General features: G+C 40.1%; 1 protein-coding gene across 2 annotated transcripts in view; it reads left to right on the top strand.

Annotated features, from left to right (window-relative positions):
• The window catches only part of LOC109918207 (calpain-9-like), a 71,074-nt gene that overhangs the window by 39,889 nt on the left and 4,663 nt on the right, over positions 1-26,522 (top strand). The window contains exons 9-20 of one of the 2 annotated variants that reach the window (XR_007262071.1): positions 1,463-1,623; positions 6,961-7,130; positions 7,724-7,932; positions 8,432-8,468; positions 11,747-11,830; positions 12,505-12,562; positions 17,335-17,399; positions 19,083-19,151; positions 19,609-19,687; positions 21,885-22,001; positions 25,575-25,712; positions 26,249-26,430. Coding sequence is in view for 1 of the 2 variants with exons in the window: in XM_020518107.2 (XP_020373696.2) it covers positions 1,463-1,623; positions 6,961-7,130; positions 7,724-7,932; positions 8,432-8,468; positions 11,747-11,830; positions 12,505-12,562; positions 17,335-17,399; positions 19,083-19,151; positions 19,609-19,687; positions 21,885-22,001; positions 25,575-25,633 (1,108 nt within the window). In the remaining variant the exon portion in view is untranslated. Of the gene's footprint in view, positions 1-1,462; positions 1,624-6,960; positions 7,131-7,723; positions 7,933-8,431; positions 8,469-11,746; positions 11,831-12,504; positions 12,563-17,334; positions 17,400-19,082; positions 19,152-19,608; positions 19,688-21,884; positions 22,002-25,574; positions 25,713-26,248; positions 26,431-26,522 lie in introns of those variants that run through there. The other variant, XM_020518107.2, reaches the window with a different exon arrangement.

Raw genomic sequence — 26,522 nt, 5'->3', positions numbered from 1 at the left:
AGGAAAGTGAGTGGAATAAAGAAGGTTAAGGGAGAATCAGTACAGATTTTCATAATTCTGAAATTTTCCGATGATAAATAGCAATATGATGCTCTCATTGGTTGGTATGTTGGCAACAAGAGGACATAAGCTGAGGACTAATGATGAAATAAATTAGAAGAATATTTTCACCTTGCAGACCAATAGAACAACAACAACAACCTGCATTTATATAGCACATTTAACTAAGTAAAACCTTCCAGAGTGCTTCTTAGGGGTGTCGTCAGGTGAAATTTGACACTGGGCCACAGGAGGAGATATTAGAATACATGATCAAAATTGTGCTCAAGGAGGTTGTAAGCTTTAAGGAGGTGAGTGGGGTAGTGAGGCAGAGAATTCTAGAGTGAAATTTTCAGGGCTTAGGCCAGAGACTGCTGAAGGCACAGGTGGAAATTGTGGATGCACAAAAAAATGAGAATCAGCAGAGTCCAGAGTTAAGAATGACCTATAACTGTTGAGGCAGAGTCTACTAATAGGGAATTTCATAGAAATATAGAAGATAGGAGCAGGAGGAGGCCATTCAGCCCTTCGAGCCTGCTCTGCCATTCTTCACGATCATGGCTGATCATCCAGTTCAATAGCCTAATCCTGCTTTCTCCCCATAACCTTTGATCCCATTTGCCCCAAGTGCTATATCTAGCCGCTGCTTGAATACATTCAATGTTTTAGCATCAACTACTTCCTGTGGTAATGAATTCCACAGGCTCACCACTCTCTGGGTGAAGAAATGTCTCCTCATCGCCGTCCTAAATCGTCTAAATCGTCTGATATGGCATTTGAAAAGAAAGACTGTAGAACAGGGAAGTCAGGACAGAGTAGGCCTATGGGAAATGAGAAGGCTTGCTGAATGCTCCCAGGAGTAGTTCCAAAACACTAGCTAATCCATACTGTCCCTTTTCCCATGACAGCCCCCAAGTTCCACATCCTTTGAGCTAAGCCCTTAGAGTGAAATATTGGATGAGAGTAGAAAGCTGCATACAGAGGCACCATAGGCTAAACAAGCTCCTGTTGTGTTGCAATTTCTACGGTCCTTGTTTTACAGACCTCCTATTAATGTGTGTGACTGAAATATTTATTGCATCAACCTCCAAGATTCCTATATCTTGATGTGCACTTTCGTGATATCATCCAGATAATTTGGTAACTTCTGTTGCAAGAATTACACCAGCGAGGATAGTTTAAACAGCTCTCTTCTAATATTCTCATGCTTTAACATACTATTTTTCGAGTGCAGCAATGATTTCACAGCCCTATGAAGGGGCTATCTAATTAATGCCACTCCTCCTGTTCTATCCCAAAGCCTTAATTTTATTTTTAATATTTACCAATTATTTTTAGAAATTTCTATTGAATCTGCTTCCAGTCAATGCATTCCAAGCAATATTGAGTCACTTATACTTGCATTTTCTCCCATTTTTTATAGGATGTCATTTGAAGATTTTAAGAGACATTACGATAAAGTGGAAGTCTGTAATCTTACTCCGGACTCCCTGGATGAGGATGCTTTACACAAATGGGAAGTGACTGTTTTCGAAGGGTCTTGGACAAAAGGCTGTACAGCTGGAGGCTGCAGGAATTTCTTAGGTACTTGAAACTTACAAAAAGCTGCAGTAGGTGAAGACAATTTCATCAAGTATACATCAGCACTTCTCCCACCCCTCTTCAACTCATCCTATCGGCTTACCTTCCTCTTTCTTTTTCCCTCTTCTGTTTATTTTGCTTCCCCTTAAATATATCCACGCTATGTGCCTCAGTTCTCCCTGTGATATTGTTTTTCACATTCAAGACAATGAAGATTCCTCATCTCCAGCTGGAAAAGTTTGGCAATCTTTGCTTTTCTATGTGACTTAAATCAATGCATGGTTGAAGGATAAAAGACATTTTATTTGTGCCATTGTCTGTAGGTTTACCTTCAGGAAGGTGGTGTTGTGGTGGTAATGCCACTAGGCTGGTAATTCCAGAATACCAGGCTAATGTTCTGGGGGGCTGAGTTTGAATTCCACTGTAGCAGATGGTGAAATTTGAATTCGATAAAAACTGGAATTAAGATCTAACCTAAATATAACCATTGCCATGAAATCTATCTGGTTCACTGGCGTCCTTTTGGAAAGAGAATCTGCCATCCTTATCCCATCTACATGTGACTTAGACCTACAGCAGAGTGGCTGACTCTTAATTGCCCTTGGACATGGTGAGAGAGAGAGATTCTGGTGCATCAGCTCAAAGGGAGCTAAAGATTCTAACTTATGAGATGCTGCGTTCTTCCCCTTAATTTGATTATCTTTCACAAACAAGCAAATCTAGGACAGTTCTGTTCTGAAGAAAGGTCACTGGACCTGAAACATTAACTATGACTTCTCTCCATAGATGCTGCCAGACCTGCTGTGTTTTTCCAGCAATTTCTATTTTCATTAAAACTAGGACAGTATCTAGTTCTTACTGACTTTTAACTTTCTTCCATAACTTACGATCCTGAAGTATCAGATTGTTGAACGCACATATGTCTGTGCCAACATCCTGTTTTATTATTCTCCAATGTTATCTCAGTATCTTTGTCCTTAAGACCATAAGAAATGGGAACAGGAGTAGGTTGTTTGGCCTCTTGACTTCCAACTTCCATCATGTCCACTTTCCTGCACTTTTCCCAAAATCCTTGATTCCCACACTGATCAAGAAACTGTCTATCTCAACCTTAAATATACACAAGGACTTTGCCCACACAGTCTCCATGGCATGGAGCTCCAAAGACCCTCAAACCACTGAAAGGAGAAATTCCTCCTCATCTCAGTCTTAAATTGTCACCCCTTTATTGTGAGACTATGCCCTCTGATCCTAGATTCTCCCATGAGGGGAAATATCCTCTCAGCATTTACCCTATCAAGCCCGTTAAGAATCTTATATGTTTTAATGAGATCACCCAGCATTTTTCGAATCTCGAGTGAGTAGCATTCCAACCTGTTTAGCCTCTTGCTCATAAGACAATTCCCTCATTCTGGGGGTCATCCTAATGTACCTTCTCTGAACTGCCTCCAAAGAAATAATATATTTCCTTAAATAAGGGGACCAAAACTCCTCAGATGTGGCCTCAGCAGCACCTTCTACGGTAGCAGTAAGACTTCCCTACTCTTATACTGCAACCCCCTTGAAATAAGGGCTGATGTTCCATTAGCCTTCCCGATACCCTGCTGCAGAAGGATGTTAGCTTTCTGTATTTGATGCACAACTTCCTTTGTGTTGCAGATTTCTGTAGTTTTTCTCCATTTAAATAATATTCTGTTCTTTTGTTCTCCCTTCCAAAATGACCAACTTTGCATTTTCCCACATTTTACTCCAATTGCCAACTTTTTGTCTATTTACCAACCTATCATTATTTTTCTGTAAGCTGGTTGTATCCCTCTCACAAACTGCCTTTTCACCTATTTTTGTGTCGTCTGCAAATTTGGCTACAATACATTCACTTCCTTCCTACAAGTCATTAATATACATTGTTATCAGTTGTGGTCCCAGCACTGATCCCTGGAACTCTACTGATCACAGGTTGCCAATTTGAAAAAGAACCCCTTTTTCCCATTTGCTCTTTCCTCCCAATTCTCTGTCCAAGCTAATATACTTTCTTCAACACTGTGGGCTGTTATCTTATGACTTAACTTTTTGTGAGGTACAGTATCAAATGCCTTCTGAAAGTCCAAGTACAACAGATCTACTGATTCCCTTCTATCCACTCTAAAAAGACTTCCTTGAAAAATGAATGAATTTCAAGAAGCTATGCTGACTCTACTTAATTAGGTTATGATTTTACAAATGTTCTGTTATTATTTCCTTGATAATTGATTCCAATGCTTTTCAAACAATAGATATTAGGCTATTGTTACCTGCTTTTTGCCTCCCTTTTTTGAATAGGTGGTCACATTGACAGTTTTCCGAACTCTGGTACTTCTCCAGAAAGCAATGATTCATGGAAAATTACAACTAATGCATCTAATGTCTCTGTAGCTACTTCTTTTAGATCCTAGGATGTGAGCCATCAGGACCAAGGGACTTAGCTGCTTTTAGCCCTGTTAATTTGTCTAATACTATTTCTCTAGCGATTGTGATGGCACTTAATTCCTGCCCTGTATTTTCTAGAATTAATGGCATGTTTGAAGTATCTTCCATTGTACAGACTGATGCAAAATATCAGTTTAGCTGCTCCAACCTTTCCTTGTTCCCAAAATCTGTCTTCCCAGATTCATTTTCTAAGGAGCCTATGTTCATTTTGACATCTGTCTTCCTTTTTATATATTTAAAGAAGCTGTCATTGTCAACTTTTATATTCTTTGTTAGTTTACTTTCTCTGTCTTTATTATCTTTTTTGTTCTCCTTTGCTGGATTCTGAATTTATCCCAGTCTTTAGGCCAATGCTGACTTTTGCTTCCTTATATGCTTTTTCTTTCAAATTAATATCTGCTTAACTTCCTTGGATAACCATGGATAGTTTATCCCCATCTTAGAATCTTTCCTCCTTAATATATTTTTGCTGAGTCTTGAATTACTTCCTTAAATGTCAACCACCACTTGCTTATTGTCATTCCTGCTAATTATCTACCCAGTGCGCTTCAGCTAACTCTATCCTCATCCTATTGTCATTCCCTTTATTTAAGTTAAACCACAGTTGTTTCTGACCCAAGTTTCTCATTCTAGAACTGAATATTAAATTCTATCATATTATGATCACTATTCTCTAGGGATCCTTTATTCTGAGGTCACTTATTAAAACTACTTCATTACCCATTACCAGATCTAAGATAGCTTGTGCCTTGATTGACTCCATGATATATAAGCTCTGGGAAACTATCCCTAATGCACTCTATGAATTTGTTGTCATAGATACCCTTTCCAATTTGATTAATCTAATCAACATGAAGATTAATGTCACCGATAATAATTGCTTTGTTCATTTTACACGTTCTTGTTATTTGTTTATTATCACCTTACCATAAAGTAGTCTGTACACTAGTCCTACCATTGTCTTTGTTCCCTTGCTTTTTTTTTTACTTCCATCCAATCAACTCTGTATCATCTGAGCCTTGATAGTATCTCACAACTTTCCTTGTTTCATCTCTTATTAATAGTACTACGCCACCACCTTTTCCATCCTTCCTGTCTCTTTGAAAGGTCAAATTTCCCTGAATATTAAGTTCCCAGTTTTGATCTCTTTGTAGCAATGTTTCCATAATCGCTTTGGAGATCATGTTCATTTACCTGTCAGTTCGTCTACCTTATTCTAAATGATCCATGCTTTAAGTTACAAAGCTTTTAAGTTTGTCTATTATCAAATTTCCCTACACATTTATGTACAATGTCCTTGGTACAATATGACATTCACACATCTGTCCCTGCCTTTAATTTTCAGGTAATAATCAGCCCTGTCACTAACCTGCAATCCCACATTCTCCTTTACCTTTGATTTTCTAATTTTCCATGCAACTGAACCTAGCCTCCACTATCTAGCTTAAAGACCTATCTATAGCCCTAGTTATGTGAAGTGTTTCATTGATAATCTGGAGGGGTAACATTACTTCACACAGGCTAACTCTTTGTTGAGACCCATGCTCGATGCAGAATGGTGCTCTCTCTCTCCCACCCTCTCTCTAGCCAGGATAGATGCCTATGGTTTCTCCAATACCATGGCTACTTGCCTTACACCTGGAAATACATATGCCTGATTGTCTTTGCAATGCACTTATTAATTCACTTATTTTTTATGACCTCAGACTGCTTCCTGTAGGAAAATCCCTCTCAAAATGCCTGTGTGCATTTGCAAAATGCCTCTTGACATTGCTGTTTCTTTTTCTGACTGTAGCTGTGACTACAAATTAAACAGACTTTTCTTTCGTACGATCAAACTAAAAATCATTCTCCAACCCTTCATGGATACTATGAGTTTTTACCTTTTCTTGGCTGAATTTGCCTCTACATTCATGATTTTAATAAGGGTAGATTATTTTTCCAGCTGCGATTTGGTGCCTATGAGACAAACTTACTGTGTTATAGCAATGGTACACTAATGACGGAGCTGGTAAACTAGTTGAGTCTTTCTTGTGTCAATTAATACCTTCCATTCAATTTTCTGCCCACACTGCTTTGCAGTCCGTTGTTCGGGGCCCTCAGGGTAACCCTTGCCTCTTGGCGCTTCCTGTCTGCCAGTTGCTTCAGTGCCTGCGTTGACTCCTTGCTGCTTTCCAGACTGCATGAACCCACTCTGGGACTCTCCGCACCCTGGGTTCCCTTGGAAATCTTTCTCAGGTTTCTGTTTCTGGCAGTGGTTCTGCCCATTAGACTTCTTCTTCCTGCCTGGGGTTCTCCTCTTGCTGCCACTGCTGCTGGTGGTGATGGCTGTTCTCTAGGTGATGGTGGTCACAGGTTCGAAAGAAACTTGTGAAAGAACATTTACAAGTTTCTGTAGTGCCTCTGTAGATGATGTATGTTGCTGCTCTCTGTTGCCAGCCCTAGGGTTTGGTGTTGGGGTTGGCAGCAATCAGTTCTGGCAATCTAGTTAGCTAGCTTGTGGCAGGAAATCAATTCTGCGATTTGAATTCTGTCATCTATTGGTTATTTTCAAATCTTAATGTGTGCTACTCATAGCTAGCTATCAGTTGATATGTTAGTAACTCCTGCCTTAAACACTACTTAATCTAAACTATATTTTAAACAAACTTGTTACAAACAAACAAACATAACTGACTGTGCAGTGCCTTGGGATATTCTGAGATTGTGAAAAGCACTATGTAAATACAAGGTTATTCTTCCTTCATAAACAGGAGGAGGCACTAAAACTACATGATTCTGCCCTTGTATTAGTTAAAACATGCAATAGTTTGGAAATTGTTTACCAAAGAACAAATTTGGAAGTTTTAATGTACTATGACTGTTTGTGTGCAGACACTTTCTGGATCAATCCACAATATAAAGTAAAGCTACTGGAAGCTGATGAACAGCAAGATGATGGCAAAGATGAATGTACAATTATGGTTGCTCTCATGCAAAAAAATAGACGCAAACTACGGAAAGAAGGAGCTGATTTGCTGACCATTGGGTTTGCTGTTTATGAGGTATGTTGCATGTTTTAATTCTGATTTATAAATACAAAGTCATAGAATTCAGAAATCTTAAACAAGAAACTCAATTATTTTTCAGTTAGTCCAATGTTAAATATTAAAGGGTGAATGTAGCAAAATTTGTACGAGTCTCCCGATTCAGAATTGAATGCACAATATTCTGATATTGAGCCGAGGGTGCTACGTGAACAGTGCTGTCTCTTATACTGGATTCAATCAAGATGTTTGGGTACCAGAAGATGGGCTTCAATGGGAAATTGGGTGCTAGACTGATGAGCTTCATTAGGAGAGCTAGGGAATTAGTAGGATGAACTTTAAGGTGATGGATAGGGCATTGAAATGATGGATTTCAATCAGACATTTGAGGTACTAGAAGGTTGGACTTCAGTGGCATGATTAGAGTACTATAAGAGGGAGTTAAATGGAACATTTGAGGTAATAGAGGATTCAGCTTTAAAGTAGACTTAGGATATTAGAAGAATGGGCCTCATTTGATTATATATTATTTTCTCCATGATATTTGTCATGGCTGTGCAATGAGTACTGTATTGCTATGATGGGGCTGAAGGACAAAATTTGTTTTTCAGGCTGAAAGTGGCGTTGATCATCTGCCGAAAGAGTTCTTCCGATTTCATGCTTCAAAAGCAAAAAGTGACACATACATTAACATACGGGAGAACTCCAAAAGGTTTAAACTTCCACCAGGAGACTATGTTATTGTTCCTACAACTTTTCAACCGGAAGAAGAGGCTGATTTTCTCATTCGGCTTTTTTCAGAGAAGAAAGCTAAGTCCCTGTAAGAAGAAAAGCAAGTTGCTGTTGATTTTGAATCATACAGGAGAAAGTCATTCGGTCAAATGTGTCTGTCACAGCTATAGTCAATTTGTTCCATGCATTTTGTTGCCTGCATTTTTTTCCAAGTATTTATCCAATTTTCTTCTAATTGTTGTTGTTGCATTTGTTTCCATTTCCTGCTTAGGCCAATGGAAAAACTGCATGGAGAAAAGTTCTCCACTTAGTTCATAACTTGCAAGTCAAATATTATTTCCCCTTCCATCCAAGCATCACCATCCACCCCTCCAACTCTCATAAACCTCGTAACTAACTGCCCTCTTTATCACTAACCATCCCTCCAACTACCCCTCTAACCATCAACATCACTCCCAACTGTCTTCTATTCATCAACCATCCAACTGTAGGCCAGTTTACACTATCATCTCCCTTACAGTGTTCACATTTGTGACATTTAATGCAAAGTGGTTATGTACTTGGTAATACTTATCTTTTATCTGCAGCGAAATGGGGGATAAAGTTGGTGCTGATCTACCGGAGGTGAGTGTTTTAAATTTCACTTTGGAGTAAAGTGTTCAGTGTCACTCTAGGCAAATTATTGTCAGCGGTGTTAGTTTGCACTCTGCACTGAAAGCACAGTCTATAATGGACATATTGCTGCTCCTACAACAGTGATTTTGCTCCACAGAAGGAATTGAGAAATGCAGACGTAAAGATCTCTGAACTGACCTCGTCACCTAAATTCCTGATTTGTGAACTGAGTGAATGGTTGACAGTCCCACGGATCTGCCGATATCTATGCTGGGTACTCGCAGTCAAAAATAGATCCCTAGTGGGTAGCTCAGATTCATTAGGTATACACTCCTCTTCCCATCTTCGTATTCAGATTTTCTTCTTCAGCAGCAACAGAGTTAAAAGAAGAAAAGATAATTGACATTGGAGGATTTTTGTAAGGCAACGTATTATAGATAAAGGAACCAAGGAGGATAGGGTTGGGTGACAGGTCAACCTAAGTGAATTGTGATTTTGGGATGTGGGCTTAATGACAAGGCCAGAAGTTTTTGCCTGTCCCTAAAGGCCTTTGAAAAGGTTGTGTTGTGTCATCAGTGGAACTGCTGAAGTCTATGTAGTGTAGGTAAACCTATAATGCCGTTATGAGGATTTGACTCAGTCCTCTTGAAGGACCAGTGATATATTTCCAAGTCAGGATGGTGAGTGTTGGGAGGAGATTTTGCAGGTGAAGGTGTTTCCATGTATCTGCTGCCATTGTTCTTCCAGGTGATAGAGGTCATAGGTTTAGAAGGTGCTGTTGAAGGATGCTTTATAAGCTGCACAGTGTCTTGTGCAGGTGGTGCATATTGCTGCTGCCACTGTGCATCAGCAATGGAGTGAATGTTTAAGGTGATAGATGAGGTGCGAAATACATGGGCTGCTTTAGCCTGGGTGGTGTTGAGCTTCTTCAGTTTGCTAGACCTGCCCTCATCCACATTAATGAAGGGTATTCCTATGCAATTCTAATACTTGGGCCTTGTAATTATGGGTCAGCTTTGAGATGCCACCTGATTCCTAATGATTCCAGTTTTACTAGGATTTCTTGATGCTGTACTCAATCAATTGTTACCTCGATGTCAGGAGCAATCACTCACCTCTGGAATTCAGGTTTCATTTTCAAATCCATGTTTGAACCAAGGCTGCAACGAAGTCAGGAGCCGAGTGGCCCTGGCAGAACTCAAGCGAAGTGTTAATGAACAAGTTATTCCTTTGTAAGTGTTACTTTGTAGCAATGTCGACAACTTCTTATGTCATTTTCCTGATGACCAGAACTGATAGGGCAGTAATGGGTCAAGGTGGATTCGTCCTGTTTTTTGTGGGTAGAGCTTGGCTGGTCAATTTCCCACATTGTCAGGTATATGCCAGTGTTGTAGCTGTAGGTTGGGTACAGCTAGTTCTGGAGCTCAGGTCTTCAGCACGATTGCCAAAATGTTGTCAAGAGCTGTAGTCCATGGCTTTTCAAACTATTGGTGACAGGTTCCAGCCAGATTGCAAGTTGAGACTTTGGGGTTGTGAGGCAGCAATGTCTGCAATGGAGCTCAGTCTGATTTCAGAAACTGACAGAAACATTTAAATCCTAGTCTTTTATTTACGATGAGGGTATCCAGATAGACATCTTTCTGAGGCTCAAGTGCTACCTCAAAAAGGCCTGCAAATAGCTAGATGTTCACCTCAATAGTGGAATTGGGTGAACATTTGAAAAAAGAATTTACAATGTTTAAAGCAGCATCTCAGGAATCACCATGGGTGTTGGTTGTTAGTCATTGACTAGCTTCTCTGAAGGAGCATTAACCTTGACTAGAACAATGTCCTGTTGTAGGTGAGTTGAGAAGTGTCTTCAGTCGTATCTTGATTTCATAGAACATAGAACAGTACAGCACAGTACAGGCCCTTCGGCCCACGATGTTGTGCTGATCTGTTATCCTACTCTAAGATCAAACTACCCTGCATACCCTTCATTTTACTATCATCCATGTGCCTATCCAAGTCGCTTAAAAGTCCCTAATGTATCTGACTCCACCACCACTGCCGTCAGCGCATTCCATGCACCCGCCACTCTCTGTGTAAAAAACCTACCTCTGATATCTCTCCTGTACCTTCCTCCAATCACTTTAAAATTATGTCCCCTCGTAATAGTCATTTCCACCCTGGGAAAAAGTCTCTGGCTATCCACTCTATCTGTGCCTCTCATCATCTTGTACACCTCTATCAAATCACCTCTCATCCTTCTTCACTCCAATGAGAAAAGCCCTAGCTCCCTCAACCTTTCCTCATTAGACCTGCCTTCCAGACCTTCATGTAGAGAAAATTTGCTGAAGATCTGAGATGAGGGAATCTCAGGAGGTGGTGATTTTGTGGAGCCTGCACTTCCTAGTTGTTATTTGATTGTCCATCAAAAAATGTGCCTGGATTTTAACTCTCATTATCGAAACTGTGTGAAATGCATCTACATTCACTTTAGAGTCAATTACTTATTCGTGGACTGGGAGTGGTCTACGCCTTCCTGCAAACATAGCACTTTATGAGCCCTTCAGTCTTTGTTGGGTTGTGAATGGCTTGTAAGCAGTATTCAGCCACAGCCCCATTTTATTTTAACCTTATTCTGGCAGGTAGCTTATTCAGTGGTCAAATTGTTCACTACCAAGGGTTAATTTCGATCATCCCTCTTTACCTAGTCACAAAATCTAGAAATTTGTGGGAAAGAACGAACTTGCATTTATGAAGTACCGTTCACTGCCTCAGGTTGTCTCAATGTGGTTTATAGCCCAACTGCATACCTTTTGAAGTGTAGTCACTGTTGTCATGCAGAAAATGCAGCAGCCAATTTACATACAGCAAGCTCTAACAACCAGCAATGAGACGATCCATCTTAACTGCTGGTGCTTGATGAATAAATAACACTGGAACAAACTCCCCAGCTTTTCTTCCAATAATAGACTCATGGTGATTTTTTACATAGAAAACTGCTTCAGTTTAACATTTCATTTGGTAGATAGCATCTGCTACAGTGACACACCCTCAGTATTACACAAGAGCATCTTTTTGGGTTTTGTGCTCAAGACTTTGGAGTGAGTCTTGAAGTTAGACTTCTGACCCATGAGCTACAGCTGATACCTAAAAAAAAACACAATGATCCCAATCTGGGTCCCTCTCCACTGGTTAATATGTACAGTTATTGGTCCTGAGGAAAATTACATTAAAACTTGTAAAGTTATAAAACATGATTTTTTTCATGTTGGAATCTGAAAGGAAACTTGTTTCTGCAGCCTCCCAAACCAACAATTAACCCCCAGGAGGAAAGTCAAGAGGAAAAGCAGTTCCGCTCAATGTTTGAACAGATCTCAGGAAAGGTGAGTGGTATCATTCATCAAATAATCTCATTGTGATACTGAGCACAGGGTAAATTTACAGGAATATGGGAAGAAGTGATAACACATGAGCTTTGGGAGTAAGAAAATAGTGATTCAGGAATGAGAATGCTGCAGGTTTGGGAGTGAAAATATGAACGTTCATGAATGAGAACATGAGAGGTTCAAGAGTGAGAACACAGGAGTTCTAAGAGTGGGGCATGGGAGCTTTCAGAGTGAGAACATGGGGAGGTTCTAAAGAGAGAATGCAGGTATATTCCAGAGGCGAGAACGCGTGGAGGTTCCAGAATGAGAACATGGATAGGTTGTTCCCAGTCAAATCCTGCCCTGCATGTAGATTTCAAAGGTCCTGCTCAAAGTCAACCAGGTGTTGAAAAAGTACTCAATAGTTTTGGCTATTCCCTTTCATCTTACTTCTTAATGTTCATAGAAGGAGGTGGCTGTGTGCCTTTTGGTTCGCCAGTACAGTTAAATGAAGAACTATAGGAGTAAGCAAACGCAGATCATAAACATCAGCATAGAGCTGTTGCGCTGAATGGCCTGGAGGTGTGGTGTAGTTCCATGTGATAAAATGAACTGAAGATCCTTTTGAAGATGTACAGTTGTGGTATGATGTTCAATGATTAAATCCTATTTTACATCCTCTTCTTTTTCAGGATCTGGTGATCAGTGCTTATGAGCTGCAGGATATTTTAAATACTATCTTCACTAGAAGTGAGTTAATTAGCTATGGTGTTGAGTATTGCTAAAAATACAGACATGCTGGAAAAGCTTCCCATCTTTTACTCAGCTCTTTCTATTACTTTGGTTGTGTTGGCATCACAGATTGCTATCTGTATTTCGACAACATTTACAAATGTAGTCCACAATGTAATAATGATAAAATTGTCTGTTTTTGTACATATAAACATACATAATAGGTACAGAAGTAGACTACTTGGCCACTTAAATCTGTTTCGCCATTCAGTAAGATTGTGGCTCGTCTATGTTTCAAATTCCCCATTCCGTTTGATTCCCTTGCCTGACAAGATTCTGTATGCCTTTGCCTTAAAAACAATTAATCCCACCTCTAGTGCCATCTGAGGCACAAAGTTCTACATTTGTACAACCCTCTGACACAAAAAAATGTTCTCCTCAACTTGGTCCTAAAAGGACAATCCCTAATTTTAAAACAGTGCCCCCTAGTTCTAGACTGACCCTCGGAGGAAACATCCTTTCCATGTCCACCTTGTCAAGACTATTTAAGATCTTATACACTTCAATCAAATGATCTCTCACTATTCTAAACTCCAGTGAAACAAGCCCAGCCTGTCTAACCCACCATCATAAGACAAGATAAGGCATCAATCAGTCCAGTAAACCCTTTCTGAAACACCAAATCATTCTCTAAAGAAGGAGACCAAAACTGTACACAGTATTCAAGAGTGGTCTCACCAGTGCCCTGAACAACTGAGACATGACATCCTTATTTTTATATTCAATTCCTCTTAAAATATAGGATAGCATCCTATTAGCCTTTTTAATGATCTGTTATACCTGTGTACAAACTTTTGTGATTCATGCACTACAACATATTTATTACTTAGCACCTCTGAATTCCTCAGTTGTTTTCTGTTTAAATAGTACCCTGCTTTTTTTTGTTCTTTCTGACAGAGAGAACAAGTTGACATTTTCTCACATTATATTCCATAATTTTTGCTTACTCAACCTATCTATATCTGTCTGCCAACTTAAGTCTTCATCACAAAATGTTTTCCTATCTATCTTTGTGTCATCTGCATATTAGCTACCACCTTTACTTTTTTTTTATAAGTCATTGATGTAAATTGTGGCACATTGAGACCCTGTAGTCCTCCACTTGTCATACTCTGCCTATCAGAAAAGACCTATTCATGCACACACTATTTACTACCAGCCAATCTCCTATCCATGCTGATGTATTACCCCCTACACCGTGAACTTTTATCTTTCATAACAATCTTTGATGTGGCACCATATTAAATGCCTTCTGGAAATCCAAGTACATTACACGTACAGCCTCCTCTTTACCACAGTGCTTATGATTCATTCAAAGAACTCCAATAAATTAAACATGATTTTCCTTTCACAAAACAATGCCAACTCTTCCTGATTACCTTGAATTTTTCTAGTCAACAACTACGATCTTTTTAATGAACAAATCTAACATCTTCTCCATGACAGACATCAAACTAACTGGCCTATAGTTTCCTGTTTTCTGCCTCCCTCTCTTCTTGAGTAGAGGGTTTATAAATATCCAGTCCTTTCCCGAATCTAGACCTTTTGGAAAATTAACAGCAATGCATCGACTATTTCATTAGCTACTTTTTAAAAAACAATTCCTAGGATGAAGTCCACATGAAATAGGAAACTTGTCAGCCCACAGCTCAATTTGTTTAGCACTGCGTCCCTTATTCTTGTAATTGCACTAAGTTCCTTCCTACATTCCGCCTGCTGTGTTATTTGATTTGTTATATTTAGTAAAGAGTAGATATTCACCAGTACGCAAGAAATAACTCCCTTGCTCTTCTTCAAAGTAGTGCCCTAAGATCTTCTACATTTACCTGGACAGACAGATATAGCCTTTGTTTAACATCTTATGCAAATGAGAGTAAACCTGACAATTCAGTGCTTGCTCAGCACTGCACTAGAGAGTGTCCGCCTTGGTTTTGTATATGCTCAAGCCCTGAAGTGGGTCTGTGAAATGGGGACCTTGTGGTTCAGAGGTGACAGTGCTACCAATGGAGTCATAGCTGATACCATCAGGACAGATGCGAGAAACCAAATTATAAAGTGAAAGCCTATCCCTTTTGTTCTCACCAATACTTGAATTCTGTAATACCAAGTGATTTTTTGCCTACTGTGTTGTTAACGGGAGTTCTTCCCATGTTGAATTTTAGTACTATATATTTGGGTGCATGCATCCATTTAGAACAAAAAAGAACAAGAACAGGCCCTTTGGCCCATGATGTTGTCCTGCACATGAGCCAAATTAAACTAATCCCTTCTGCCATTGGTCTATATGCCCCCATTCCTTGCATATTCACATGCTTATCTAAAAGTCTGTTAAATGCCCCTATTCTTTCGGCGTCCACCACCATCCGTGGTAGTGCATTCCAGACTCCTACCACTCTCCGTATAAAAAAAAACTTGTCCCTCACATTTCCCCCTCTCACTTTAAATGCATGTTCCCTAGTATTAGACATTTCAACCCTGGGAAAAAGATTCTGGCAGTCAACCCTATTCTATGCATCTCATAATTTTATAGACTTCTATCGAGTCTCCCCTTAGTCTCCACTGCTCCAGATAAAACAACTCAAGTTTTTCCAGCCTCTCCTGATAGGTCATACCCTCTAATCCAGGCAGCATCCTGGTAAACCTCTTTTGCACCCTCTCCAAAGCCTCCTCATCCTTCCTGTAATGTGGAAACCAGAAATGAACACAGACTTCAAGTACAGTCTAACCAAAGGTACAACATGACATCCTGACTGTTGTACTCAGTTCCCCGATCAATGAAGGCAACCATGCTATAAGCGTTCTTTACCACCCTACCTACTTGTGTGGCCACTTTCAGGGAACTCAGGGATCCCTGTGTACATCAATGCTCTTCAGGGTCCTGCCATAAACTGTATACTTTTCATCTACCAAAGTACAGCACCTCACACTTACCTGGATTACACTGCCATTTCTCCGCCCATATCTGCAACTGATCTATACCTCACTATATCCTTTGACAACCTTCTAAACTATAAACAACTCCAGTGATCTTTGTGTCATCTGCAAACTTACTAACCCACCCATCTACATTTTCATTCAAGTCATTTATATATGTCACAAACCACAGAGGTCCCAGCACAGATCCCTAGGGACCACTAGTCATGGACCTCCAACCAAAAAAATACCCTTCTATCACTACCCTCTGCCTTCTATGGCAAGCCAATTCTGAATCCACACATCCAAATCACAGTGGATCCTATGCATCTTAATCTTCTGGATGAGCCTACTGTGATGGACCTTGTCAAAAGCCTTACTAAAATCCATGTACTGCTCTACCCACATCGATCACCTTCATCACCTCCACAAAATTCAATCAAGTGAGTAAGACATCACCTGCCCCACACAAAGGCCATGCTTTTCCTAATGCATGTAAATCCTATCCCGAAAGACTCTCTCCAATAGCTTCCCAACCACTGTTGTGAAACTCACTGGTCTATAGTTTCCTAGATTATCCCTATTTCCCTTCTTGAACAGAGAAATGACATTAGCTACTCACCAGTCCTCTGGGACCTCTCCAGTGGCTAATGCGTATACAAATATCTTGGTCAAGGCCCCAGCATCTCCTCTCTTGCCTCTCTCAATAACCTGGTATAGATACCATTGGGCCCCGAGGACTTATCCATGTTAATGCTCTTTAAGAGACTCAACGCTACTTTTCTTGATCTCAAAATGCCCTAACATATTAGCATGCTCCACACAAATCTCACTATCTTCTATATCCTTCCCCTGAGTGAATACTGATGCAAAGTACTCATTTAGGATCTCACTCACATCCTCTGCCTCCAAGCACAAGTTCCCTCCTTTATCTTCAAGTGGTCCTACCTTCTCATTAGTTATCCTTTTGCTTTTAATGTACGCAAAGAATGCCTTGGGATTCTGTTTAACCCAACTTGTCAAGGTCATTTCGTGGCTCCTGCTTGTTCTCCTAATTCCCTGCTTTCTTTATATTCCTCATGGGCCTTTTCCAATTTTGGCTTCCTAAACCTTACTGTGCTTCATTTTGCCTTTTGACTAAATTCACAACCTCCCTCGTCATCCAAGGGCCCCTTACCTTGCCATTCTGGTCCTTCCTCCTTACTAGAACATGCTGGTCCTGAACTCTCATCAGCAGGTCTTTAAACAACTCCCACATGTCGAATGTGGACTTGCCCAGTAACAGTTCCTCCCAATTAACACTCCCTAACTCCTGCCTAATACTAATTTCCTATTGTTACTTGTCCATCTCCGTCCCCTTAGCTTTGACTGAGGATTTAGCTGCAGATACATTGGCAGGTGAGCAGCAAGGACTCAGCAAGTTCCGAGTGCAGGCTCCAAATTGTGACCATTGTGGTCAGCATTTAGTAGCTTGTGGGATGAGCAGAATTTGCAACCACATAGAGTATATATGTTAAGATCTAAGGAGGATCCAAATTATTTGAGTGGACCTTGGGTGGGTAGCTCCCGTTCCTTTGGATAAAAATATATAAAAATACTTCCAAGTCCTGTCTTTTGGTGGAGCACTTTGGTTTCTGTGTAGTGTAGGATCAGAGCAGCTCCTGCTTAAAACAACAAAACTGGGCCAAAACAGAAGGAAAATGTAACACATGGAATCTGTGTGTTAAGGTTAATGATTCTTCATGTTCTGAGTATCATTCTCCTGCCCAGAGAGTGGGTATTTAATTTATCATTTACCTGTGTTTTTTTTTTTACAGGAAAGGAAATAGTGATGGAAAGTTTTGACATTGAGACGTGTCGCAGTATTGTGTCTCTCTATAATGTATCCTGTGATTTATTTTCTCCTTCAAACTCGGTCAACATTTATTGATCTGCAAAAGTATGAGTTGCCATGAACATCAAATTAATATCTATTAAATTAGATGTCCCTCACTTTAAAAACTTTTTTTAAAAAAAATTATAGCAAAATTCATTGTGTGCAGCTGGATGAGCACAGCAGGCCAGGCAGCGTCAGAGGAGCAGGAAAGCTGACGTTTCAGGTCTGGACCCTTCTTCTGAACCCTTCATTTCGGAAGAAGGGTCCAGACCCGAAATGTCAGCTTTCTTGCTCCTCTGATGCTGCGTGGCCTGCTGTGTCCCTCCAGCTCCACACCTTGTTATCTCAGACTCCAGCATTGGCAGTTCCTACTATCTCATAGCAAAATTCATATTCTTTGGCATCCTACAAACTGGAAAACTCTCCTGATGGAAATCTCTAGTATCCCTATCCTCCGGGGTCACTGTGACTATTTAAAAAAAAGCAAATGTTGTCACGCTGAAGTGATTGTAAAAGAATTGGCTACACATTGAAGAATTTTCTGAAGTATTTACAGGGAAAAGACTCACAGATGGGAGGCTATAAGCTTCTGCAAATTGCACTATACATTATGGCATGTCTTTGTTCAATTCCTATGATTACTACAAACTGCAAATCTGAAAACTTTGTATCTTCAAATTTAGATCTATTCTACACACACACAATAGTGTACATGAATGCTCAAAACTAGAATATAAAAACTCCACATATAATGTATATAGGAAATGGCAATACTGCTTTCACTGGGTACAGTACAAGTAACTTTGATTTGATGCTCAAATCTCTATTGCGAAGCTTGAAGCCACAATCATCTATGTCAGAAAGGCAGTGCTACCCACTGAGGTACACAGTGATCACCTAACAGTACTCCTGATGACCAAAACAAATCATCTTAAATCTTGAGGAAACATCGCCCCTATCAAATATATAACTACAATCCAAATATCAGAGTATTCATCCACAAGCACCAGGTTAACAGTGTATCAAGCATATAGAAACATAGAAGATAAGAGATGTAGGACCTTGGCCCTTCAAGCTTGTTCTGCCATTCAACTCAGTAGCCTGTCTCCACTTTCTCCCCATACCATTTTATCCCTTTAGCCCTAAGAACTATAGGGCAGAGAATTCCACAGACTTATCAATTTCTGGGTGAAGAAACACTTCATCTCAGTCCTAAATGGCCTCCCTCAAATCCTTAGACTGTGACTGTGACTTGTCTCCCTGGTAATCAGGAAAATCCTTCCTGCATTTGCCCTTTCTAGTCCTATTAGAATCTTATAGATTTCTATGAGATCTCCCCTCATTCTTCTGAACGCCAGTGATTATGGTCCTAACTAATTCAGTCTGTCTTCACATGTTAGACTTGCATGCCAGGAATCAGATTGATAAACCTGCATTGAAAGAATGCGTCACTGCACAGCGACTTCCCAAAATGTTTCTGAACAGGTTTATTATCCACTAGCAATATAGCATTTCCAAAGTGTCTTTAATGTAGCAAATGCTACATGGGGCTGGGCAGAGATACAGTTCAAACTGCAACAAGATATTTTTGCCTTTTGTTCATCAACAATCAACAGAGATGTGCTAGCAGAAAATGGTATAAAGAATTACAAAATTCAGAATTAATCCTTGACTACACCTTCAACACAGAAAGACAATGCTGGAGGACTTGGGTTTGATGAATTCAAGATCTTTTGGAGCCGAATGAAGATGTGGATGGTAAAGGAATCAATAATTTTTGAGTAAGACTTTAGGACTCTTGAGCAACTGTGCAATGATATCACAGAGCTGCTCATCACTGGACATAAAAAGCAATGTAGGCAGAATTGAAGGGGAAGAGATAAACATGTAGAAGGCTGAAGTCTAGTCATGTGAATGTTAGAAATACCTGCAGAGAAGCATGTGAAGTAGACCAACTGGTATTAGGTGGTAGAGTTTATGCAATAGTCATTCTACAATGTAACAGTAAGATTAGAGCCAGATATATCTCAGATTACTCTGGATTGTAGCATTTGGTCATAAACAGTTTTGTAATGAAGTCTAAGCTGGAGTATAGTTCTTGACCTTGCCTTCTTCTTGATCACACAACAAAACAGTAATGACATCAGGGTACAGTCACTCCCTGTTACTTGTCCATCTGGTCTTAACGCTGCTGCTCAACTTCCTCCTTTTGCAGAATGCTTTTCTGAGCTGTGATCATGACAAATCAGGGACCATATCAGCTCATGAACTCCGAACTGCTGTTAAGAACACAGGTAAGGAACTGGGACAGGCACTCGTATCAAAAATAAAAATAAGACTGAAAGAACTTGAATTTATATCATAGTTTTCGCAATTCAGTATGTCCCAAAGCATTCACATCTAATAAGGTATTGTACAGTATTTCAAAGGAAGTGCAGCAACCAATTTATGCATGGCAAGCTCCCACAAAAAAAATGATAACTAAATCATCTGTTTTAATAATGTTGATTGAGTGATAAATACTGACCAAGACATCAGGGAGACCCCAAAATAGTGGCAGAATGGTACAGTACATTCAACAGAATAGCTGGCCCTCAGTACTGCAATGGAGTTTCAATTATAATGCTTATGACTCTAGAATGTGACTTTAAACAGGTTTTGTCATTCAGTTGCCACAAGTTTGAAATAAACACACCATAGACTCAAAACTGATAAGCACCATTCAGTGTATTTCTTGTACCTCTCCATAGAATCCCCACAGTGTGGAAGCAGGCCAGTTAACCCATCGAGTCCACACCAACCCTCCAAAGAGCATCCCACCCCAATTCACACACCTATCCTATCCCTGTAACCCTGCACTTCCCATGGCTAATGCCCCTAGCCTGCACATCCCTGAACACTACGGGAAATTTAGCATGGCCAATCTACCTAGCCTGCACATCTTTGGACTGTGGGAGGAAACCAGTGCACCCGGAGGAAATCCACGCAGACATAGGGAGACTGTCAGTGCTGAGTTTGCACATTCTCCTGAGGCTGGAACTGAACCCGGGTCCCTGGGTGCTATCCATTGAGGCACTATGCCACCCTTTCTACTGGAGATGTGCATATCAATTAATTCCTGTTTCTTTATGATTAATATAACAGCACCTACAGGGACTCCTGTGACGCAGAGATAATATCCCTACCTCTGGGTCAAAGACACAAGGTTCAAGTCCTACCTACTACAGAAATGTGCCATAACATATTCAAACAGGGTGATTAAAAATAATAGAACTTATGATCTTTGACTCAGAGTCAACAATGTTGCTGACTTACCCACAGCTGACACCACCTGCAGCAAAGGTACTTCTCAGATGTTTCTCGGCCCTGGTGTTTCTCTTATAAAATAGCGTGCAGAGAATAATTACACAGAATACAAGGCTTGAGACTAAAACATAAGCTTTGGAATTATGATCTGTGCGGTTAGCACCAGTGGAATCTGATGGGAGAAATTATCCCACAGTTTCAGGATCTGCGGAAATGATCCCATTACTTTTGTGATCTGGAATAGTGGTCCCAGCATGGGTAGAATCTGGAGTGAAGATACTAATGTTTGGTGATGTGATTTCAGCATTATTGAAATCTGAAGTACTACACCTATCAACAGTGAAAGGATTCCAGCATGTGATCTAATGAAGGGATTTCACTGTTATAGGGATCTAGCAAAGAGATTTCAACGTAACAGATCTGGCAAAGGGATTCCAGCATTACAGATCTGATTAAAGGATTCCTCTAGACACATTTAGAGGTCCTAGAATCTGAAAGCATGCAGACATAATTACTTGGACATTCTAATTGGGATTTCTCAAACCTTTCCTTAGTTTGACCCTATTTTAATGCCCCAGACTTTATGTGACTCCAAAGTGAAAGATTTAGGAGTTATAAAAGTTGTTGAGAGGAAAGGGTGGGATCAGTGTTTTCTTTTCAAAAACCGCCTAGCTTTTCATTCATTTTTCTGTGGCAGCAGCAATCACACCTCAAACATCTGTCCATTAGGCTGCAATCACCATTAGATAGAAACATGAGCCTCCAAAGGACCTCACAGCTGTTAATATTCAAACTGTGCCACATGGCAACCATTGCTGACTTGGAGCTTGTGATCCCAACATCTTGTCTCAGGAATCACAATTTGGGAAGTCTTGCTGTAAATTCAGTATTCACAATAAGAGACATTTAGGAGAACAGACTAAGATAAAACATATTGGTCATATCCACAGAGGATGTTATTGAGAACTTTGCTTTAGGATGCTGTGCAGTTCAGTTAGGTGGAAATCTTGGGATGATATCACAGCGGAAGAAAATGGCCACAAAATCCCCGCCTCCTGATTATTTTTGTCCAAATCCTTCCTTTGCCTAATGCAATGGACTGAAATTCCAACTGCAAGAATCTGAATGGTTTTTGGTTTGCAATTAAACTCTGATAGTAATCAAACTGCAACCTTTGATCCCCAGGATTTCAGGTCAACAATCAGTTACTGCAGCTTATGGTCCTCCGATACACAGACGCATACCTTCAAGTTGATTTTGATAACTTCCTCCGTTGCATGGTTCGATTGGAGACTGCGTTCAGTGAGTAATTGTTAACTATTAAATCAGACACTACTTTCATTAATCAGGAAAGGCTCCTGATAGTTCAGTAGAAAGACTTTACAAGACACAATTCATGACTTCTGGACATCCCAAGGTGTTTTCCACCTAATGAAATACTTTTTGAAGCATAGTTATTTGTAGTATAGGTGACATGACAGCTAATTTGAGTACAGTGAGCTTCCAATATGACGACAACCACAGTGCTGTTAAGGAAGTTCTGGTTTTTGATACAGTGACAGTAAAGTACACAACTTTATTCAATGCTGTATACACTAGTCTCCCATCAGCCATCCTCCATAAATTTCAGGTCTTCCAAAACTCCATTGTCTGTATCTTAACTTGCACTAAGTACCATTCACTCAACACACCCAATGCTTGCTGGTTCCCAGTCTGCAATACTCTGATTTTAAAATTCTCGCCCTTGTTTCCATGCCCTCACCTTTCATTATATCTATAGCCCTATAACTCTCCAAGATCTCTGCATATCTCCAATTCTGACCTCTCAACCTCCTATTTCCATTATTCACAACTATGCCTACAGATGTTTGGGCCCTAAGCCCAGGAACTCCTTTGCCAAATTGCTCCACATCCCCATCCTCCTTTTATTCATTCCTGAAAATATATCTCATTGACCAAGTTTACTTTGATCACCGGTCCTAATATTTCCTTATGTGACTTGGCATCAAATTTTGGCTGATGAAATTATGAAGAACCCTGAAATGTTGAGTATCTGTTTAGTTTGCTGAAGGTATCCAAGTCCTCAAGTGGTGTCAATGTGCTGCCACCTTGTGGTGATCTTGTGGGTATGGGTTAGAATCTTGCTGCAAAGTCCTGCTAACCCAATCTACAAAGCATTACCACTGTCAAGGAACTTGCAATTGTACTCTAGAGGTTCTCTCCCTGTACCCAGTCTACGTTACATGAGAATTAGTCTTATTCCATCTTTTTGCACGTTCTTCACTACAGATATATTAGGACCTTGGAGAAAGATGCACCAGAGTGGTACCAGGCAGAAAGAACTAAAGTTATATGAAGCATGAGTATTGGTGGTTAGAGGAATCAGATTTTACATACATATGAACATATGAAATAGGAGCAGATGCAGACCATTTGGCCCCTCGAGCCTGCTCTGCCATTCAGTAAGATAACTGCTGATCTGTTTGTGTTTTGGATTCCACATTCCCATTAACCCGACTCTGAAAGAGCTGCAGATGCTGTAAATCAGGAACAAAAACAAAATTGCTGGAAAAGCTCAGCAAGTCTGGCAGCATCTGTGAAGGAAAAAACAATTAATGTTTCGGGTCTGGTGATCCTTCCTCACCGGACCCAAAACATTAATTGTTTTTTCCTTCACAGATGCTGCCAGACTTGCTGAGCTTTTCCAGCAATTTTGTTTTTGTACCTTTGATTCCCCCTGCCTATCAAGGATCTATTCTGTCTGTTTTAAAAATATTCAATGACCCAACCTCCACTGCCTTCTGAGGAAGAGAATCTAAAAGTCTCGAGTCTATGACAGAAAAAAATTCTCCTCAACTCTGTCCTATAAGGGCAACCTCTGCCAAAGTGAACAATTTCACATTTTCTCACATTGTACTCCAGCTGCCAGATTTCTACCAATAACTCAAGCTATTTATATTCATCTGGAACTTTCTTATGTCCGCCTCACAACATACTTTCCTGTCTATCTTGGTGACATTGATGAATTTAGCTACCATACTTTCACGTAAAATTGTAAAAGGTTGAGGTCCCAGCACAGACCACTGTGGACTCTACTCGTTACCTCCTGCCAATCAGACAAAGATCTATTATGCATAATCTCTGTTTTTGTCCCCCAGGCCAATCTCCTATCCATGCTAATTATAGTGACCCCCTCCAACTCCATGACGTTTTATGTTCTGCAATAATTTTTGATGAGGCACTTTTTCAAATGGATCATTACATGTACAGTCTCCCCTTCATTCAAACATGTATTACTCCTTTAAAGAACTCTAATAAATCCATTAAATATGATATGCCTTTGACAAAACCCTGCTGACTCTTCCTGATTACCTTGTGTTTTTCTAAGTGCCCAGTTATTATCGCTTTCATGATCAATTCCAATATCTTCTCCATGACAGACATCAAGCTAACTGCCCTACAATTTTCTGCCTCCTTCGCTTCATTAATAGAAAGGTTGTATGTCCTATTTTCCAGTCCGATGGAACCTTTCCTGAATTTAGGGAATTTTGGAAAATTAACACCAATGCATCCAATACTTCATTAGCCACCTCTTTCAAGATTTTAGGAAGAAATTTATCTGGACCCGGAGACTTGTCAGCCTGCAGCTCCATCATTTTGCTTAATAGCACTTCGCCAGTAATCAAGACATTTCTGAAGAAGGGTCCAGACCCGAAACGTCAGCTTTCCTGCTCCTCTGATGCTGCTTGGCCTGCTGTGTTCATCCAGCTCTACACCTTGTTATCTCAGATTCTCCAGCATCTGCAGTTCCTACTATCTCTTTATTAATTTCCTCTTTTCTTTTCACCTTCTGATTTACAGCTATTACTGAAATTGTTTTTGTATATTCTACTAGTAAGGACAGAAGTGAAATGTTTGATCATTTCATACACCATTTTCTTATTACTACTATTAACTCCCCATCCTTACTCTCTAGAAGACCAACACTCAGCTTACTCTTTTGCTTTTTTAATACCTTTAGAAACTGTGCTATTTGTTTTTACATTCCTAGCTATTCTTCTCTCCTATTCTTACTTTCTTCCTCCTGATGAATGTTTTAGCCGTTTCCTGCCTTTCTTTATATTCTGAACAATCATCTAACCTGTAACTCATATTTGCACAGTTACATGCTTTTATCTTAGTTTAACGCATTCCCTAACTTCTTTAGTTAACCATCAATGGTGGATCCTCCCTTTAGAATTTATCCCTTAAATGTCTGCCACCATGTCTCTTGATCTGTCAGCTAGCCTGGTATGCCAGTTCACTTCAGCTAGCTCAGCTTTCATGCCCTCATAATTCCCCTTACTCAGGTTTAGAATACAAACCGTAGCCCCAGTCTTCTCCCTTTCGATCTGGATGTGAATTTGATTACATTGTAGTGCCTGAATTCTGAGATAATTAACCTAACTTTTCACATTACAAATACCAAGTCTAACATAGCATAGAAAATAAGGACAAGGATAGGCTATTCAGCCCTTCGAGCCTGCTTCACCAGTCTATGAGATCATGGCTGATCATTCAACTCAGCATTCTGTTTCTGTTTACTCCCTATTCCCTTGATCCCTTTAGCCCTAAGAACTATATCTAACCCTTCTTTATAATGTTCAATGTTGGCCTCAACCATGTCCAAAATTCTACAGGCTCACCACTCTCTTGATGAAGAAATTCCTTCTCGTCTCAGTCATAAATGGAGTACCCCATATCTTCAGACTGTAACCCCTAGTTCTGGACTCCCCAGTCATTGGAAACCTTCTCTCTGTGGTGGTTTTAGTTAAATAATTAGATAGTGTGATATGCCCTGTGGTATTGACTGTGGATTTTGTTTTAAAAAAACAGGATCATTCAAAACATGTGACACCCGGCAGACTGGTGAGGTGACACTGAATTTAATGCAGGTGAGAACTTGACAGGATGAGCACTTTCAGCTGACCAATGTTTGCAGATCTATATGCCCAGTCACACCCACCAGGACTAGTATCCTTAGACATTGAAATAATGTCAGTGTCATTTGCATGTTTATGGGAACAGAAACCACAAATGTACTACATGTCCAAATATCAATGTGTTTATCATTACAAGGTGAACCTTGGGATATACTTGACTCGTGATGAGGGAAATCTGCGAACAGCAGATTCTAACAGACTTTGTCTCCCAACAGCACGGTTTAATTTCATTCAGATACATAGTCCCCAAAATCATATGCACTTCTCATTTGGTTTTCTGTCTTTAAATGATCAATATTTTTTTAACAACTTAATCAAAAGACAGACTCCCAACAGTGCAGCATACCCTCAGTACTCCACTGAAACATCAGCCTTAGAATTTGAACGCTGGTTTCTCTTGTGGGACCTGAACCTGCCGATTCAGAAGTATTGCCTACTGAACCACAATGTTGGCATCTGGCATGGATCTCACTGATGGGCAGTGACACTATTTCCAATTTACAGCTAAAAAAGATTGAACAGGGCTATTTGTTAGGTTGCTGTTTCCTTAACATTATTTTTTTCAAGATGGTGATCTACTAGCGATTATTCTGCAGCAGGGAAAAGAGACAACCAATTTTATTGGGTGTTTGGAGACCATTGCCTGAGTTTAATTCCCTTACCACTCCACTTTCTCCCTCCTGGAGGAACAGCTCATGATGGGGGCTTTCTTTGCAATCCACCCTCCTCTCCTCAAACATCCTCGAACAACAGGATGATTCCAGTGTTTGGGGAACTGTGCAAAGCAACATCACATTTTTTATCCCTCTGCTGTGCGGGATTTCAATGTAAATGACACATT

Source organism: Rhincodon typus, chromosome 5, assembly GCF_021869965.1.
Source record: "Rhincodon typus isolate 14 chromosome 5, sRhiTyp1.1, whole genome shotgun sequence".
Taxonomy (NCBI): domain Eukaryota; kingdom Metazoa; phylum Chordata; class Chondrichthyes; order Orectolobiformes; family Rhincodontidae; genus Rhincodon; species Rhincodon typus.
This window is presented reverse-complemented; position numbering and strand designations above follow the sequence as displayed.